Source organism: Prenolepis imparis, unplaced genomic scaffold (genome assembly GCF_030444845.1).
Source record: "Prenolepis imparis isolate NDT839.2.m4 unplaced genomic scaffold, iyPreImpa1.0 SCAF_14, whole genome shotgun sequence".
Lineage (NCBI taxonomy): Eukaryota > Metazoa > Arthropoda > Insecta > Hymenoptera > Formicidae > Prenolepis > Prenolepis imparis.
Genome location: NW_028141172.1, coordinates 3118711 through 3137874, shown reverse-complemented (window position 1 = coordinate 3137874; position 19164 = coordinate 3118711). Strand labels below are relative to the sequence as shown.

Here is a 19164-nt window from a genome sequence, read left to right as displayed (position 1 = left end):
ACCTAGGAAGTTTCTAGGGTCTTATGGGCTCTTTAGATAGCGACCAATCAGCACAAAGCTTGTCGAACGACAAAGGGTACTTTCCGATTCATGCATGATGCGCATGAAGTGACAGAAAATGTATAATATGCGTGACATAAACTATAGATTTTCTGTCACTTCATGCGCATCATGCGTGAATCGGAAAGTACCCAAACATCACCCTAAAAAATCCTATACTTGTACCATCTATACATATTATGTGTTTATAGCCAGAATCCAGTTCGATTTAATTCCATGCAATTTTGTGCGATTTTTTAAATATATTATAAAAATAAATTATCGAATAGAGATAGCTTGTTTTCTTAATGCGGCAATTTTTTTGCGTGCAAAATGCTTTGTCGAAAATTTCGCGTATCGATGAAACTGAAAAATGTCATAGGTTATGTCAATGAATCCACTCTTCTGGTCACATGCACCAAACAACGTACGTAAATAGGATAAATTAACAAATAATTAATAACGATAATGATTCTGTTATCGGAATTTATCGAGTAGTTCGAGATTTTCTGTTTTATGGTATTTTCGGAAAATAAATATAATCACTTTACATTTCATATGTATTTTCATAAATAATTTATATATATGTAATTAGAATTAAAATAATAATATATAAAATAATAATTATATAGAATTATTAAGAAGAAATAAATAATATAGAAACAATGATGGCATAGAAATAATTAAACTTATATTTGTTGCACAGCCAAAAATGAGCATCCGCAACTCAGGTGGCAGCCTCCGATCAGCAACTTCTGCACGCAAAAGTTGCCGAAGACCGCCAATGTTTTCGGAGATATTTCCGGCAGGAAATTCGATCAATTCGAGATGGACGAGAGGGAGCAGGAAGAGGAGAAATTTCAGGACACCGAAGGACGCATTCCACGTCGACTGAAACCTAGTGCAGGACAGTACGCCAAAACGATGAAGTCGCATATAGCTAGGAAGGACCTGAAGTCCGCTCTGCAGGTGCTCAATCTGATGAAGGAGAATCGGGACAAACCCACGATATACTTGTACAATCTTCTGTTGCACTCCTTCGCCAATCAGGGTGACTTAAAGCAGTGTTTCCATTTGTACAATAAGGCGAAACGACACGGATTGCAGCCTAACGCGGCGACCTACACCTGTTTGTTCAATGTATGCGCTGTGTGTGAGAGAACCGAGGAAGCTCTGGAACATTTGAACAAGTTACGACAGTCACTTTACGAGCAGCAGTTTACGCTGAACGAGACACATTACAACGCCATGATGAAGGCGTACAGTTGGCATAATAAGCTCGTTGAGGCCTTTCAACTGGCGGACGAGATGAGAGACAATAATATTCCTATCAGAGAGAGCACTTACAACTCGCTGTTTCACGGAGCGATTTCCGATAAGGAGGCTGGCTTGCGACATGCTTTAATCATATGGCATTTAATGCGTCTGAAGAAGATAAACCCGACCTTGACCACGTATAATCTTCTGCTGAGAACGATCAGAGACACCGGTTTGGGAAATTTAAAGCTCGACGACACCCTTGTTTCAGGATGGGAGAAAAGTAGAATTGTGTTGAACGAGGGCGAGAAGCCGAACTTGTTGGCATCTCCACCTGTTTTGAGTACGCTGTTACTATTGACAGACAAAGGACAAGTCGCGCAATATGACGATGTCGATTCGAGAAGACAGATAGAGTCTATAAATTTGAACGACGTGTTCGTCAATAATCGTTTGATCCTGTTTGGCGGTTTGGAAGGATTCTTGAATAAAATGGCCCACAGCAAGGTCAATCCCGACATCAAAACTATCACGTTGCTGCTCTATGTAATTCCGAACACGACGCAAGCTGAGAATCTACTCATCGAAACTGCGGAGAAAAGAAATATCGAGCTGGACATCGACTTTTTCAATATGCTCATTAAAAGGCGCAGCCTGCGATTCGATTACAAAAGCGCAAAGGTAAGATATATCCAAAATTTATAATTTATCATGATGCAATTTGATAATTCAAGATTAACATGATGCAATTTGATAATTTTAGGAAGTGATAAACATAACAGAGAAGAGGAATCTTACCCCAACTGTGATGACCTTCGGGGTCCTGGCACTCGGTTGTCAAGAATGCAGAGATGCCGAAGAATTTTTGAGAGGAATGGAAGCTTTCGGTTACAGACCCAACAATATAATCATGAGTACTCTCATCAATACAGCCTGCCATAACAAAAATTTTGAATACCTGTTATTCGTCATGAAGTATATGCTGGAGAATAAAATGAAACCCAACACGCAAGCCTTCAGAGACGTGGACAACTTTGCGAAAGAAATATCGAACATCAAAAAGCCGACAGTACGTTGAAAAAGATTTGTCGTAGCTATCATTATATAGAATCGATATTCTATTCTCTATGCTTAATAAATTTAAAAAAATATTATTTAAAAAAAATTTGCATACATGTATATAAAATATTTTTTTGTTACAGGGAAAATACAGTTTACGAAAGGTGAAACGGCTGGAGAAGAACATCGAGAAATTCGAGCAGCAGTATCTGAAGTGGCAAAAGATACAAGACGATTAGTCGGAAAATTGATTGTATTGTCAGCAAAAATTTCGGAAAAATTGATATCGTTATCGATACGCTCGTAAATATATACACATGTGAGATGAAGAAGATCGACGAGTCAGCGAAGGTAAGGAGGACGCGTTTCTTGCGTCCAAGGTCGACTTCTACCACCGCCGCTGATGGCGCGCGACGGACAGGTTCCGCGAATGCTGAGCTTATTATATCCGGTGGGGCCTGTCGGCTGAGCTCCGCAAGTCTCCAGCGCCACGAATTCGTCTACGTGAAGAGACGGTGGTCTAGAAGTGTTGGGCGGCCTCGATCGGAAAGGATCGGCCCCTCTGCCTACCCCGCCACCCACTGGACCACCTCGTAGCGGATTGGCGAACTGTGTCCGACCTCGTACCGGTGTCACTAAAAAGAAAAAGAAATTGTAAGACCACGACTGTAATCGATTGATGAAGGAATCAAACGATATTTTCATTTGCCGATCGAAAATTAAGTTGTTCATTGTCTCGCTCTTTCTATTAAGACCGTTTAATAATCTTACCAAATGGCTGCTTCGATTTAACCATTGGAGAAGCCTGCTTTTCCGTTCTACTCTCTTGGTTTTCGTCCTGCGGCTTCGACTGTAGAGGTTGAATGGCATCGTCGGGCGGCGTCTTGGAGCACAAGTTTTGCGCTTCTGCTAATAGATTAAAGTCGGCAGGTAGCAATTCGGTAGCAAGCGCTAACAGATCCACCGTATTTTCCACTTGCATCTGATTAGCCGTCGCGAATAAAAATTTCTTGGATCGAGATGGACTATTGCTGATCGCGCCTCTTTGTGAGAACTGGTTTAAGAGAGTTTCCGGTGTGGGCAATAAAGGCTCCAACATTTCCGGGATAGGTTCCTTCTCTTCTTTCTCTTCAGCGGCTTTCAAAGTCTCCACCAACTCTTCCGCGCGCTTCAGTTTCTCCAAGGGATGGTCGTTCTTCTCCCAAGAAATCAACGACGCCAACTGCTGCGTACGCAGATGCAAGGATCTCCGTTCCGAGGCGATCAGATTTGCCAGAAAGGTCACGGTTAAGTCTGTAACGGAATTCGTTTCGGAATTTTCTAAAGTGGACACGTGATCCAGTAGCGCGCGCAAGGCGCCGGGATTATTTTCCAGGCAGCTCTTCACATGGTATAGGCCGTAGTTGTGGCTGATGAGGGATAGGAGAATATGCAGCGTATTTTCTATCACGTCCAGTTGGAACTTTGTGCTGATCGCTAGGAGTTCGATCAGCGCCGCGAGGATGGACAGGAGAGGTTCCTTACTGGGCACCGAGTGCGTCAGTCTCTTCTCGAAGGGTTCGCTGTCCTCCTGCACCAGACTGAGGCTGCAATCGCATAGAGTCTCAAAGATACCGAGAATGTCGTGTTGCACGTGCACGTCGCTGCTGCTCTTCAGGATGGAACACATCATCTCGATGACCGGCGTGTACTTTTGATCGGATTTCACTTGCGCCCTGGATGCGGGGCTAGTCAAGGTCAGTAGAGTCGCTTTCATAGGCGCGTGCCTGGCTAGGTCGCTGATTAGAGCGAGGATAGGAATGTTGTTTTCTAGGGGAGCGGCTGCTAGAATACCGTCTAACAGACACCTCCCGACTAGAAGAGCCGTCGGTGCTGCCAGATCGCTCAATTGCTTACAAACCGTCGACAAGAGTAACAAAACGTCTCTGTTCCAACTGGCGCAGAGTAGTCGGAGGGTTTCGATGAGGTTCGCGGCCTGAGCTTGAAGATGCGCCGACCAGAGTTTCCGCAAGCCCAAGATCCTCGTCGCGTCCTCGGTAGCGGTTTCCTTCGGCGTTAGAACTGGCGGCAGCAGACGGGTCAACAGCTTCAAACCTGGCACAAAGTTGCACGGACGGAAGGAGACCATTTTCAGCACTTCACCGAGCATCTGAGTCCATAATGATTTAGCCACGTTGCCTGAACCATCGGAATCGACGGCTTGGGTAAACACTAGCAACGTTCCCACAATCTCCTCGGACAGAGTCTGCATCATCGGGTTAGACGGGATGGCTTCGATTAAGGAATAGACCCCGAGCAGCGGAACAACAGCCGTGAGATCCTTGAAGTCCGTCGCCATGCACTTGACAAGTCTCTCTAGCAATGCCCTGGTCAGCTTCACACAAGGAAGCAACAGGGCGATCAATGCCATCCCTCTACGACCTGTCAGGGCGGCGCGATGAAGGAATGGTTGCTCGTAGAACTCGGATACGTTCGCCATTACGGCGACCAGAGCGGTGAGGCCGTCGGCGGCGAAGAGTTGGGTCAGGGCGTTCCAGTACTTCAGCTCGACATACGGTTCCAGAGGATCGATGTCGTTGTTGAATGGAAAGATGAGATAATATAGGATCCTGCAAGCGGTGATCAGTTGGCCGGAAAGCGATGCAGCCTTTTCCGCGCTTTTCTTGATGATCGTCACCAATAAGGAGACATCGTTGTAATCCCAGTGAGAAGCTTGGGCGGCGGTTGTCAGGTAGGGTATCACATCTCTGAGAACCGCGTGCTCGCGAGCTTTATCAAGTATCAGCTCCGCTCGATTCTGGAAGATCTCTACTCTGTCGGAGTAACGGACAATGGCGGAAATAATTTCAGCGGCGAACTCGCAGAGATTGGAATCCGATAGAAAAGGGATGAAGATGTCTATGAAATCGCCTAGAGGTAAAATCGTGACGATGGCGCGTAAACCGTCGGGAAAGGCGAGGAAGGAATGCAGTCTCTTCAGGATCGTCCAATCGGAGGTCTGTTTCAGGCGAATCAGACACTGGGCGACCTGAAGACGCCACGCTAGAACGCAACCGACTCCGGGTAACTCGTATTTCAAGGCTTTCAGCGTCAATCGAATCGCTTCGGTCTCCTTCAGCAGATAGTACAGGCCCTCTTTGGTATCAGAGAGATGCAGGAGGAAACGTCGAATCAACTTGATCATTTTCAAGTCGGAATCGGGAGAGGATAATACGAGCAACAGACGATAGATCAGCTTGTGGTGCTCGAAGTAAGCTATCAGATGCGCGCGAGGATTACGATTATGTTCTCGTTCGAATTCCATCTGTGCGCCAGCCGGTAGCTGACGTTTAGGCTGCGACATCAACGTTGGGGCGCAGATATAAGCGTTCATTAATTCCGTCAGACCGAATTCGTCGAATTCCTTGACCTCCTCTAGATATTCGTACACATGGATCTTGCGAAGAAGCGAGCTGAGGGCGTACTTGAGTCGTGCCAGCTTTATCACGTCCAGCATCGTCAACGCCTCGCTGTACAGGTAGTTTCTCGTGTTCAGAAATTCCTGCACGATCACCGGACTGATCAACGCCGCGTCGAGAGCTCGCAGAGCGGAAAGTTTCACCGGCAGTGCCACATTTTCACGCATACAAAGTGACAATAATTTGGACGGAGCTTCGACCTTCAGCAGGATCTCCGGACCCTTCGACAACCGACAGAGCGCTTCCGCCAAGCGAACCCCCACCTTCACATGACGCACCTTGTATGCCGGTTGCGGTTGAGCTTTAGCGAGCTCCATATCCAGGCCGGCATTAATGACACTAGTCAAGTTATCGATATCGTCCACGTTGGCGTCGAACGGACTCAATATCGCGCACAAAGTTTCGCAGTTGTGGACGAACGTTTCCTTTTCCTGACCGGACGCGTTGTGGAAATGCGAGACCGATTTCGACAAGGACTGCAGAATCTCCCTGACCTTCGACAAGATCTCGCGGTTCACGCAGACGTCTTCCAAGTTCTCCAATTTCTCCAAATTCAACAAATCCGGCGGTACCAGCGTGTAAATCTCGTCGATCTGCGACGAAGTCTCGCACTCGAATTCGATCGCAGGCGGAACATCATCGGTCATTATATCCTCGTCCGATAATATAGGCTCGAAGGGCTCGCCGGTTTCCTGCTCGCCTGCTTCCTGTTGCTCCGTTTCCTCTTCCTCGGCAGAGATAGATTCGGGACTCAGGGAGATTAGAGATTCGGTGGGAGGAGACGAAGGTCGTTTCGAGGTCTTTTCGCCCGCGTTGGACGTCTCGTCTTCCCATTGCACCGATTCTGTCTTTCCGGTATCCGATGTGGATGTCCTGGATGGTTCCACTACCTGAATTGGTTGAACCGGTGGCGGAGTCGCGGTCACGCATTTTTCCTGTTGATATTACAAAAGCATAAGTAAAATAAATATATATTAACTATATATTAAATAATTAAATATATATTAAGTACATACTTATTAAATGTATATTAAATATATATTAAATATATATTGACTTATACTAAAATGACATTCAAAAAAAATCTAAAGTACGTCTTCATGACTTAAGACGCGTTTTGACATCCTTTAAATGACTTTTGTCGTCTAGAAAATTTCTTTAGAATCAATTCCATTATTACAAATATCTTTACCAGTGAATTCGTTTGATGCTGATTCTCGTAATACCACTCGGATTGCTGTTCAGAAGAAACTTGGGCAGTGTTCTCAGTCTTCTCTTCGTGCACACTAACACAAGCAGCAGATCCAGCCGCTGAGCTTATAACTTCCTGAGGATTATTCAGCGATTTGGTCAATGTGCCATACACTGCCAGTGTTATGGTGGTGTACCATCCTCTTAGGACCAAACCATCGGTTGGTATCTGCTTCCGCTCGCATTCCAATTGAATGTGGATGTTTTGTTTGTATTCTAAACTACCCAAAAACTCAAACGTGGAAGCTCCAGGCTTACTGAGATCGTTCACAAAAAACTCAATTTCAAATTGAGAGGGATTAGTCGCTCTGGAAAGGTAAAGAGTTCCCTTTAGTATTCTTTAAAGATTTGAACATTAATATCACATAAAAGCAAAAAAAAAGTTTTATGCCAATCAATATAAAAAATTAAGTGCCACTTACCCAAGTCGCACTCCTCCTGGAAAGTCTGCTTGCACTCGCGCACCCAATGGAATTATTCTCACTTCACTGATATAAACAGGTTTGGGAAATTGCACCAAATCCAGATTTAATTCCTGCAGTGATGAGAGAAAAGTGAGATTCATAAATGTTGAAGAAATTAAAAAAAGGGAAACTATACAAAAGTCATTTTATTTGTTAATGATAGAAAATTATCATAAATAAAGTACAATCTGGAATTTCTGAATACTGTAAATTTAATACAACACCTTTCTAAAGAGAAAACAAGACTATGCTATATAATATATAATGCTACTTTCAATAAGTATTGACTTTTTAATTTTGAAAATTTTCACTCTGGAATTTTTAATAAAAATAACGATCGTGTGGTGCAAAGTGAAATTTCTCTTTCATATCTTTATTTTTCAATTAATGCGTCATAGACACGAGTGTCAACAAAATAAGCAAAGTTTTTTATTTATTTTCATTTTAAGAAAATTATTCGACAGGTAGATTTTTTTATTTTTAAAGCTCCAATCTATATATTATAATCATATTAAATATATGTAAACAAACCTCTGAGATGTCGTGGGAAAATGTATCGAAGAATAATAATTCGATGTTATCCATATTTCACACTTGGAACACTTTGAAATAACATACAATCCTTCGACAGTTAATTCTTAATAATAAACCGAGTATTTTTTAAGTCTCTTTTCCATTTTATTCATCTATTTAATTCATTTCTTTTTTTTTTTTTTTTTTTTTGGGTGAGTTTAACGTGTCTTCAACCGAAGCAGTCTATGGTTATATTGACACAAAATTTATTTCCTTTTATTCCTTGTCAGTTATCTCTAATTTCTTGTAAGTGTCTTATTAATTATAACCAGTCCTTTTTTTTTTTTGTAATTTTAATTCATTTCTCTTACTCTACTTGGTTATGTTTATAAGCGCACATTTCTTATCACCCTTTATATAGTACATATAGATAAGACCTGTCATGAGAACTTTCTGCACCCAATTTTCTCTTTCTCTCCAACGCTCGAACATCTATTTCGTCTCTTTTTATCGGACGCGCTGATTGGCTGCGAGAGACTATTCCCTAGAAACTCCCTATTCGGTAGCCAATCAGATGCGTCCGAACTTGGACGACGCGACACATGTAATATCGCCCTAAGGGCTAGACAATATGGCGGCGTCCATGTGACATGTGAAACACATGTGCGAATAAACACGATGGACGATGACGCGGTTTCCAAACCGAGAAAAGCTCGCAAGCGAACCTGGCAGAGCGAGAATGACCCGTCCACGTCGAAGAAGGCGAAGCTCAATGGGTTTATCGCGGAAGAACCCAAACCTGAAGAGTCAGAGGACATTACTAGTAAGGAGAAACTGGACGAATTTAACGGACGAGCTCTGAGATCCCTTCTCTCCTCCTCCAGCGGCTTGGACTCCCTGAGGAAGTTCCTGACGATATGCAACGAGAACGAGGAAAGAGACCTCGCAGCGGAGTACCTGCTCGCTGGTGGTGGCGTCCTGGAAGTTCTGAGACTGTTAGACTTCTCCGACAAGAAGAATACTGTCAATGCTATCACTGTCTTCTCCGCAGTCAACATCTTACTGATGAAGTATGCTTGTAAACACAAGACGTCTTGTGTCTTTACTAATTATTTGATATCTTCTTTCTTTTAATTGATCAGATACATATCTTTCTGGTTACAGGATCTTGACAGAATATCCTCAATACCAGAATAGTGCGGTGGAAGCCTGTCGCCACCTGTTGAATTCGTACATGTCCATTGTACACTCGATGCTTTCAATTCAAAGTAATATCAAACAGCGCAAGGTAGTATTGAAGCTGCTCACAGCACTAGTGTCCTTAGATAATAGTTTAGCCAGAGAGTTACTTGCGCATCTATCGTTGCAACGAAATGTACTGGAGAATTTAGCGCAACACACAAAGCCTACGGATCCTCAAAATGTCAGGACGTGTTTCATCCACTTTATTCTTGCTTTTCTTGTGGAAGGAGACTCGTCTGTGATTAAAACATTGTTAGATAAGCGCAGCTTATTCATCTGGATCTTCTCAGATTTGTTGTACGATTTCAAGCACATTGTTACTCTGATTCTGACAACTGTGAAGACATATGTGTTGGAGAACAGTAGCATCACCAAAACGATAAAGCTACATGTATTCTCGACATCTGTTGTATTGAATCTAATATCGCTGTACAACTGGAAAGGCCCAACTAACTGGTCTAAAAATAAAACTCACCATTCTGATAAGAGCGAGAACTTTTTAGCTGACAAAGAGGTAATTGTATTAATTTTTATGTGATATTTTATATTACAAAAATACCAAATAATGTGATGTAAAACTGTTTAACAAAAAGTTTAAGTGATTGTAAATCTGTTTGATATTAACATATGCAAAAATTCAAATTTTCTGTGCTAATTTATTGTAATAATTTCAACATAAAGCAGAACGAAAAAGTATATATTCCTTTATTTTTTCAACAACATTTCAAGAGATAATTTTTTTTTTATAAATTTGTTACATTTCATCATTATTGATACTCTCGTTATTGGTTTTTTTTTCTTCATTTTTTTCTGTTATAATTTAGGTCGTTAATGATGCAATTCATGCATTCTTAATCACTCTACTGACATCGCATCGTTATGGAATTATTTTCCACGATCGAACATTGGGTTCGCGAAATAAACACAATCAGCTGGTGCATACGGTTCTCCAGAATTTGGAGAAACCTTGGGAACACGAAAAACCATCGGATCTAGTTATCAAAATAATGAGGGCTTGTCCGGATCTAATACGTTCGCAATATGTTGCTGTCGAGCCGTTTCTCGAACCCCGTGTGTCGCCCAAGTGGATTTGTCTTCTTAGATTCGTAAAGAAGGTGAGATATCTACATATACAAGCTGTAATTTTTTTTTCCCCCTTATTTTCATTTGCTGAGTTTTCTTTTTGCAGATAATCGAATCACTCGATCCAGTCAATTGTATCAAGATCTGTACTGTGGAATTAAATGCAAACAGATTGATAAACACGCTATTATCATTGACAATTCCGGATATAATTATAAAACGCGCTATCTTGCCAGGATTAAGTCACGACAGTCTGTTTGTCAGACACGAGACCCTATCTCTTCTTCTAGCAATGACTTCCCAGTTGAAAATCGTTTGCTCCACCTTAAAAGACTTTCACAAGACGTTCGTAGTTCAAAACCAGATAACGGATTTCATCCTGAAGATTATTCCCAACTTGGAAACGATCTTAAAAGTGTGGAATCAAGCCTTCGAAGCTGATGTTAATACGATAAATTTGGAAAGCACTGAAAATATTCAGAATCCGGATTTGTTAGATCATCTCGATCTCGTCTTGAATGTTCTTCATTCCTACAAGGATATATGCCCAGAATTGCTAGATAATTCGATAAATTTGCAGCCAAATGTGCTTCTATCAAGCTTAAATGATCACCAGGATGGCGAAGAAGAGGATGGAGGAGCCAAATTAAAGAAGATAAACTGCATGAAGGTGAAAGCAATACAATTCCTGCTCGCCTTGGATTCCTCCATTTTCGCACCTAGAGAGAAAGTTTTTAAAGAAGCTCTTCCTTTTTTGATATCGCTGATTCATCAAACAGCATCATCGGACAGCTACGATAATGCTGCCAGAAATGCTATTAGAATGTTGTTAAACGCGACAGGCCTGTTTGAATCCTGTGACGATCAGCTGGATATTTGGATCGATGGTTTCTCGATGATAACCGATCCTAAAGAGAAAGAAGAATTGACATATTGGTTTATGTCCATTTTAAAAAGTTGCATTAAACACACCGATAAATATATAAACAGTATAACGCAAGTGGAAGAAATATTATTAAATGACCGGGTGGTTAGCCTCGATGTAAAAGCAGAAGATGTAATTAATGAGTTATTTGACAAGGCCAATAATGACTCGAGTCACTGTGAAAAAGAATTTGTCACAGTAGAATCGCCTTTAATTAATGGAGAATTAAATTTTGACGTAAAGAGGGATAATACAATTAATTATAGTGTTGATAAACTCAACGAAGAAAATTCGAAAGTCACCATTATGCATACTAATAATTACAGGATACAGAGAAACGAGCAAATTACTAATCTCGAAGAAGTAAAGAAGATGGAAAATGAAATCAATCGGCTACTTGATAAGATAGATCCCAATAATTTTTTTTCTAATATTAATGGCCATTCTCTCTCTTTGAAAAAAATTGTCTCTGCATCAGTGACGACTTCAATTAATGAACTTGCTAATTTTGATAAAAAGAAAACCGACGACGTGATCAATCATCATCCCTTTGACCGGTTTAGCAATGAAAATCTTAATCCTTGCAAAATGCAAACTTGTACGTTGGTGTCGCCGCTCTTATGTTGCGCCCTTGAAAAGATGAGAACAAAAAATTATTCCACCACCATCTTAAATTATTTATCTTATGTGACAATTCACACTTTTCATTATCAGATCGTCCCGGATGTATTGGTTCATATGACGATAAACTTGAACGATTTGCCGATTTATAGTTATTTACAGAGTTGGTCGAGGAATGGGCGACCAGTGCCTTTGAAGAATAAGCTTTCATCCTTGAAGTTATTGCGCAAACTAAGTAGCACGTTGCTGAAGAATTCCGAGGTGGACATAATTGAATTTTTCAAGCTGTTTGGCGATAAGCACTCGTGTTGTTTCAAATATGGCGACGAAGAAATCACTGTTAACCACTCTTTGTCTCAGCACGACGTCAAGGTTTTGCTGAAGACGACTGTGTTTTATTTAGCGCAGTTAGCTCAACGAGGAATCTTGCAACGGATCCAGAAGGAAAATTGCAAAATCTTGCTTGTTTCTTTGTTAAATGTCGCACAATCTATAAATGGAAATAGCGTGAGGGTGTTGGAAGAAAACGTGAAATGTATCTTTACGCATCCTATTCTGTTGCATTATTTTTCGCCATTTTGCGGAGAAGCGTTGAAAGATTCGACCGAAGATATGATAACTCGGACTATCTTAGAAGTCTGTCAAGTTGTTGCATCTTTTTTCAAGAAACATGATGATGATACAGAAGCCTATAATATCTTCTTCGCGTTTAGAAATAAGTTCCTTGCTCGATTGGGAAATATTGAAAAAGACCCTCTAAAAGTTTGCGATGATAATTATGCTATCGCATTATTGAAAGTATTGCAATTGAGCGCGCAAGATATCGCGAGTTTGCTACTTGCTTTGACGAAGCTGGAGAAAGTCATATTTATTTCAAACGATAAACGAAACCTGTCTATGGTCGGACATATCATTCCAATGTTGTTAGACATGTATTGCAGCGAGGAATCGAAATTGCAGCGCAATCAATGTAATGAATTGAACGAACAGTTTGTAGAAAGGTTGAGCCTACACCTGGTGTATCTGAAGTCTAATCAAATACAATGTGTGGAAAGGTGGGAGCAAGCTTTGGCAAAATATCTATCCATGTTTCCACGTAATATTGCTGGTATCAGTACTGACACTTTCGCATTATTGTTAACGAAGGGCATCACCGCGTCCACGATTCAACTGATAGCAATCTTAATCGTCAGAAATACCAAACTGATTCCATCGCTGACGAAACACCTGCTCAAGATGGAGAATGTGAAGCGAGGAGATATCGTGTTTCCAATATTGGGCAGCAACTTAAAGTACAAGTGGACTGAAAAGTTTCTTCAAAGTCTTTACAAGTGTTACGGCGACGATATTGCTGCGTACCTAACCGAGCCACGAAATCCCGTTCCTTGGATCGAAGAAAACGCATCAGCGATCGCCTACCTCGTCGAGAACACCTTCGATCGTCCCTTATGTGAGAAAACTTGCGACAGTATTTCCCAGAACGGTGATAAACTGGACATGGTATCCGTCTACTTTGTACAATTGTTGGAAAGTCTGTACAAGAGGTACGAAAGTCTGATAACTATCAAGGAAAAGCCTTTAACTGATCTGTTATTAATATTATTGCACGTAATGACCTCAACGCTGAAGAGGGAGTCGAAGAACAAGGAAAAGATCAAAGTATTATGCGAGAAGCTGGATAGTACAGTGGTTTGTTTGAGGAAGATTAAACGCGACTTCACCTTCACTTCGCTAAGCAAGAGTTATTCATGGCCACAATTCACCAGATTCTCCTTGAAGTTAGGTCTTAAGGACGCTAAGGACGACGAGATCCAGTCGATTATATTGAAGAATCTGAGCAATCTATGCGATATCGCGTACGAAGATAATGAGAATGACGAATATGCGAAGACGTTATTCGAAATGACGATCTCTCATTCAGAATTTGTTAACGTTATGCTCGGCTCGTCCATCGTTAAAGGTAAATTCACTTGTGCGATGATTTTATTAATGATTCTTATTGAGAAAAAATAAAGATAACGCTTGTCTGATAGAAAATTTATATTTTATCTATATATTAATAATATATATTAATTTATATTAATAATTTATATTTTATATTATATATTATATTATTTGTATATAATTTATATTAATAATATACAAATTTAATTCAACGTTAAAATCACAGTGCTTTATTTAATTAGATGAACAAATTTATTTCCTCTGAATATTTTTATAATTGCAGACGAACTGGTCGAATTACTCAGGATACTCATTCGAAAGAATCAATCGGTGATAACTTCCTCGCACGTGTCTCTTTATCTCGCGGCTTACAACGCCACTCTCAGCCACGCTGATCAGCGCATTTTGAAGGTAATATATCAAGGTCATTGGGATCAAATATCATCAAATATTGGAATCACGATATCACGTTCAACCGTTTTAGATTCTTCGATATTACGAGGCTCATGGCGTTAAACTTCAACAGTATTGGCCGTATTTATGGGGAAGCGCCGCGGCGACACGTTACAGTGTTAAGGGAGAGATGGACACCGTCCTCTGGAGACAACCCTCCACTTCCGAGATTTTTAACTTGCTCGATAAGGACATCGTCAACGAGACTATAAGAAATTATCCCATACATAGAACGTTGGAAGTGAGCAAATATAATGTTCTTCTTTGCGATACTCTATATATTATAATTATTATAGATTTTCTTATTTCCTTTTTTTTTTTTTTTGGCAGGCTGATGAGTTACATGACAACACTAAGGTGTACGATCCAGCGTTTTATCTGCCGTTGCTGTGCTCTTTATTGGCGGAAAACAATGTTGTCGCGTGTCACAAAATAAATCAGAGCGGCGCATTAGCCTTGGTATTCGCTGCTTGTTGCAGCAATTCGAGCGGTATTCGGATGGCAGCATACACCGTCATCTCCAGATACTATTTCCACTTGGAAGTGTCCAAGTACGATAGCAAGTAGCAGATAATATATATGCAAATTGTATAATATAGCGAAAAATCTCAAAATGGCCCGTAACGTAGAAACATTATCGCTCATCATAATTTAATTTAATAGTATATGTATTTTAATTTCTCAAGTTTTTAATTCAATTTTTATCTAATTTTTTCAGCACTATTTAGTTAATTTTTTTTATGTTCCTATACTTGTATAAAGTTTGAAGTTACAGCACGAAAGTTTATTTCATCTTTGAAAAGCACTAATCTTCCATTTGTCATTACATATATGTTAAAAGTACTTTTCAAATCCTCAATAAATTCATTTAGATAATCGAGAGTTAATGGTTTTTTTCAGTTTGTAATCTAAATTTTTTTCTATTTATCAGGTCGAAAGAGAAATTATTGTGGATGCGTCTGATCGATGCTTTACGAAATGGCATCGTACTCCTGAAATGTCAATTGAAGGACGTTCGTCTGAGCTGCCTGGTGACCACCTTTCTCGCTCGGGCCTCGTTGATCGCCAGTCAACCTCTGCATCCGCTTTACTCGCCATTGCATACCTTCCTAATGGCCAAACCTGCGCTGGATCTAAATACCATACCGGAACTGCTGCAGCTGTTGCACAGCTCACATGTGGAGCACAGAGCGCATCGGCACTGGATCCTAGAGAACATTCGGGACGGTATGAGAAGGGAAGACGACGTAGACCTTGCTTTGAAATGCGTGCTGTTCAGGATGCTTCTGGATTTTCACACTTGCGTACTGTCGGACGCCAAAACTAAGGTGAGTTATAAACAATTCTCTCTCTACTTGATGATACATTCCATAATAATTCAATCGTGATAGAATCAAGAAACATTCGAGGTGACCTACTGTTTTGTGTATTAAAAAGACAATTAGGCAAATTTGATTCTAAGAAAGATTCCCCATTGCTAACGAAACTTCTATTTAAATATCGATATAAGTCATGTGTTACTTTTCGATTTTTTTTCTCAGAGACTGATCTTGGAAGTAATTGCCTCTACTACCAAAATTCCGAAGGCATCTTTGCTTCTTACACGAGGATATGGTATACTTTCTTGGTTGTATGAGATTATTCACCGTGACGGTGAAGTTTGTGAAACTAAATGTGGGACTATTATTAGTATAGTTGAAAATCTACTGAATAGCTTAGACAATTCGACAGAGGACGTTATTCATTACAAATTTCTATTATTTAGTATCCTCTTGCGATTAAAAGCATATTCAAAAGACAAACGTTAAGTTTGCTGCGTCATTTAGTTGCAATTTTCGTGATTGAAACAGATGTATATATAATATTTGAAAATAAACAAATAGGAAAAAAATATAATGCAGGAAATGCTGAAGCTAAAGCAAATAAACCTGTTGTGAATCCGATTTTTCTCTACGAAATAAACAATTTGCTCTGAATATAATTCTACTTAATTTATTATTTATTTATTTTTTTGAAGGGAGGAGGTACGTATACCCTATTATTATAGAGTGGGGTAACAGGTTTGCACAAAAACATCCGCGTTTGGGTTATAGAACTGGCCTGCCTGATGTCTCAAGATCAATATCACATCCATAATATCCCTTTCAACGCCTTGCCGTCCTCTTTCATATTCTATCGCCTTGGGCAAATTTCTTGCCATCTCGCGAGGCGGTACACGTATAACTTGTTCGTAACAAGTTATAGATATAGCGTTACCTCCATTGAGAGCATCCATCGCCATCTGAGCTCGATATGTGCTCAAGGCCAAATGGGTGACATAGTTCTGATCAGTTCGTGATAGAAAACCTGTCTTCCACCAAGGAGGTTGCCTGTTAGAAGAGGTCTGGATATTAGGCGGCAACGAATGCCGAGCGTGATCTCTGGGATGGCCTTGAACTTGAGGTCGAAGCATAGGTTGATAAATCACAGGTTGAAGAATCACAGGGTCATAAGTCACAAGTTGAACAGTCATAGGGTCATAAGTCGCAAGTTGTAAAGTCACAGGTTCAGAAGGCACAGGGAGGCTGAACGCACCCTGTGAATTCTCTAGAATTAGCATGGCATCGTTGGGCGTGTTGCCGCAATAGCAAGCTCCACCGATCATCAGGACTATCTTGCCATTTTTTTCTAATCTTAGGATCTCGTCTATTCGACTGGCCAACCTCCGAAGGTTGCTCTTTAGTTTCAGTACTGTCAATTTACGAAGTTGTGATGGATTTCGCCCGATCTGAGAGCCGATCACAGAAAAGAGACAGCTATTCAAATCAATAGAGATATTATCGGGATCTTTCCCGCATTTCAGGGTCCAATGGCCTAGAGAAAAATTAAGGAAGTGGATGGGATGGTAATTAAAATAGGATTAGAAGAGGAAAATATTAGGAACGTTTTTTTTAATGCTTCCCGAATTTGTATCAAGTGGATACTGGATACTGTAAGCTGATCATCTTGAAATGATCTTATAAGTTGCCTTTACCTATTTTTATTCGAAACTCTTTACTAAGAACTGACCTATCCGTTCTGAATCTGTCTCATGATACTCGACGTCTATGGGCCGTCCTGTTTTTCTCTTTCCGATGATCCTATTTAAATTACCATTAGCATTCCATATCTGGATGGGTTTTCCAATTATATTGCTTAAGATGCTGATGTGTATTAAACCAGCTGGCCCATGGCGTTCTAGGTCTTGTATGATGTCTTCCGCGCGTTTAATTTTGTCGATTCTATCTTTATTTACGCGATTAGAGTAATGATTGGATGATCGAATTCCGCGCATCTCTTTATCGCGGATTTTTTGAGCCTCGGCCATTTCTAATTTTTCAAAAGTTGGATTGCAATGGATGAAGTGCTATTAATTCTTTGGAGTTGCAATTTTGATTTCGATTTATTTGTGGAATTTTGTGTTCTCTGTTAAAGATGGAATATAAAATATCATACAAATTAAAAATATACTTGCATTTAGATAAAACAACAACATACAGAAGAAAGAATACGATGTAAATAATTTAAAAAAATAAATAAATAAATAAATAAAAATTTTTATTGTGATAAAATAAATTTTACAAAAAATATAGCAACATAAAAAAGTTAATAAATTATTTTTGTGGGACTATAAATATGTGAAATTTGTATAAAGGTTTGATTAAAATAATCTAGAAACGCATATTTTTCCTTAATGATAATAAGATTTCTTAATGATAAAACAATAATAATTATTTCTCTTTAAATATGAGAAAATTTTGAGAATCTCTCTGAAAGTGTATTTTTTTTATAGATCATCTATTTCACCTACCTTTATAAATTTGTCATTAATTTTGTGTAAAAAGTTCATCTATTCTTGACATCATTAATTTGTTTTGCTCCAGATTAATTATTCGAAAATTGACACTCCAAAGTAACAAGCTCACATGATTTGCAAAACTTTCAGAATTATCACATCTTTCAATTTAGCTACATTTTGTTCTCTATTGCATTTTGTGACCCTGCTTTAATTTTTCTATTAAGCATTATCTATCGAAATTAATATGATTATATACAACATTTTTATTACAGAAGAAATTTGTTGTATTTTATTAAATTAAATTATTATATTGAATTATTTATTAATATTTAGACTATTCATTATATATTCAGTATATATTCATTCATTATATATATAATATTTGTAATTTATATAATTTAAATATATATTAATATAAATATAAACTAAACTCCCTTTAAATATCAAAATGTAAGAAGTAAAGAAATTTATACATCAGCATACCTCTTTTCTGCTTTTTGTGGAGAATCTATTATGTTACGCCGTAATTTTGAAAATGATTTGACTTTAGAATAGCGCACATTTTTTTTATGTTACAAGATTGTATATTTTACTTAAATTTTTTTTAGATTTCTTTAATTTTTTTTTATTTGGACGACATAACGAACCATTCAAAGCAACTTTTGTTGCTTTGTAATTGTTTTTGTGACATTTGCAGTTTGCAGCATTTCATTTTTTTTGAATCAACGATTTTTCGCTGATTACTTCTTTGTGATCGACTTTGCGCGAATATTGATACATTTTCATTATATATCGAATTTCTCGAGTTAATTAATTAATTTTACTAAACTATATAGTAAAATTAATAAAACATATTTTATATTTTATTGTGATAGATATTATTTTTTATTGTGATAAATATTAATCAGAGAAATTCTCATAAAATTATTTCCATATCATATAATATTGTCCCATGATTTTCAGGGTATATTCTAAAAGAAAATTATTCTCTCTGTGTGCCTTTTTTATTAATAAATAAATATTGGTTTAGGAATCATT

At 39.1% G+C, this 19164-nt stretch overlaps 4 protein-coding genes across 4 annotated transcripts; 2 read left to right on the top strand and 2 right to left on the bottom strand.

The window, feature by feature from the left end:
• The first annotated feature begins 226 nt into the window (after positions 1-226).
• On the top strand, positions 227-3007 carry LOC145945211 (pentatricopeptide repeat-containing protein 1, mitochondrial). Its single transcript, XM_083054067.1, has 4 exons — positions 227-466; positions 746-1977; positions 2060-2365; positions 2499-3007. Exons 1-4 carry the CDS (start codon positions 373-375, stop codon positions 2592-2594), a joined length of 1728 nt encoding a protein of 575 aa, XP_082910193.1. The 5' UTR covers positions 227-372; the 3' UTR covers positions 2595-3007.
• Positions 2591-8442, bottom strand: Vir (VIR_N domain-containing protein). Its single transcript, XM_083054066.1, has 5 exons — positions 8060-8442; positions 7487-7599; positions 7006-7372; positions 3127-6748; positions 2591-2990 (listed from the first exon to the last, which is right to left on the bottom strand). The coding sequence occupies exons 1-5, from the start codon at positions 8111-8113 to the stop codon at positions 2698-2700; spliced, it is 4449 nt and encodes a 1482-aa protein (XP_082910192.1). The 5' UTR covers positions 8114-8442; the 3' UTR covers positions 2591-2697.
• A 238-nt stretch (positions 8443-8680) lies between these two features.
• Positions 8681-16290, top strand: LOC145945274 (nucleolar pre-ribosomal-associated protein 1). Its single transcript, XM_083054167.1, has 9 exons — positions 8681-9111; positions 9206-9797; positions 10108-10398; positions 10473-13872; positions 14140-14267; positions 14341-14550; positions 14640-14860; positions 15241-15637; positions 15851-16290. Exons 1-9 carry the CDS (start codon positions 8720-8722, stop codon positions 16115-16117), a joined length of 5898 nt encoding a protein of 1965 aa, XP_082910293.1. The 5' UTR covers positions 8681-8719; the 3' UTR covers positions 16118-16290.
• Positions 16291-16350: 60 nt separating this feature from the next.
• Positions 16351-18288, bottom strand: LOC145945563 (uncharacterized). The gene is made up of 3 exons (XM_083054626.1): positions 18139-18288; positions 17358-17753; positions 16351-17162 (listed from the first exon to the last, which is right to left on the bottom strand). Exons 2-3 carry the CDS (start codon positions 17653-17655, stop codon positions 16351-16353), a joined length of 1110 nt encoding a protein of 369 aa, XP_082910752.1. The 5' UTR covers positions 17656-17753; positions 18139-18288.
• Positions 18289-19164: the final 876 nt, after the last annotated feature.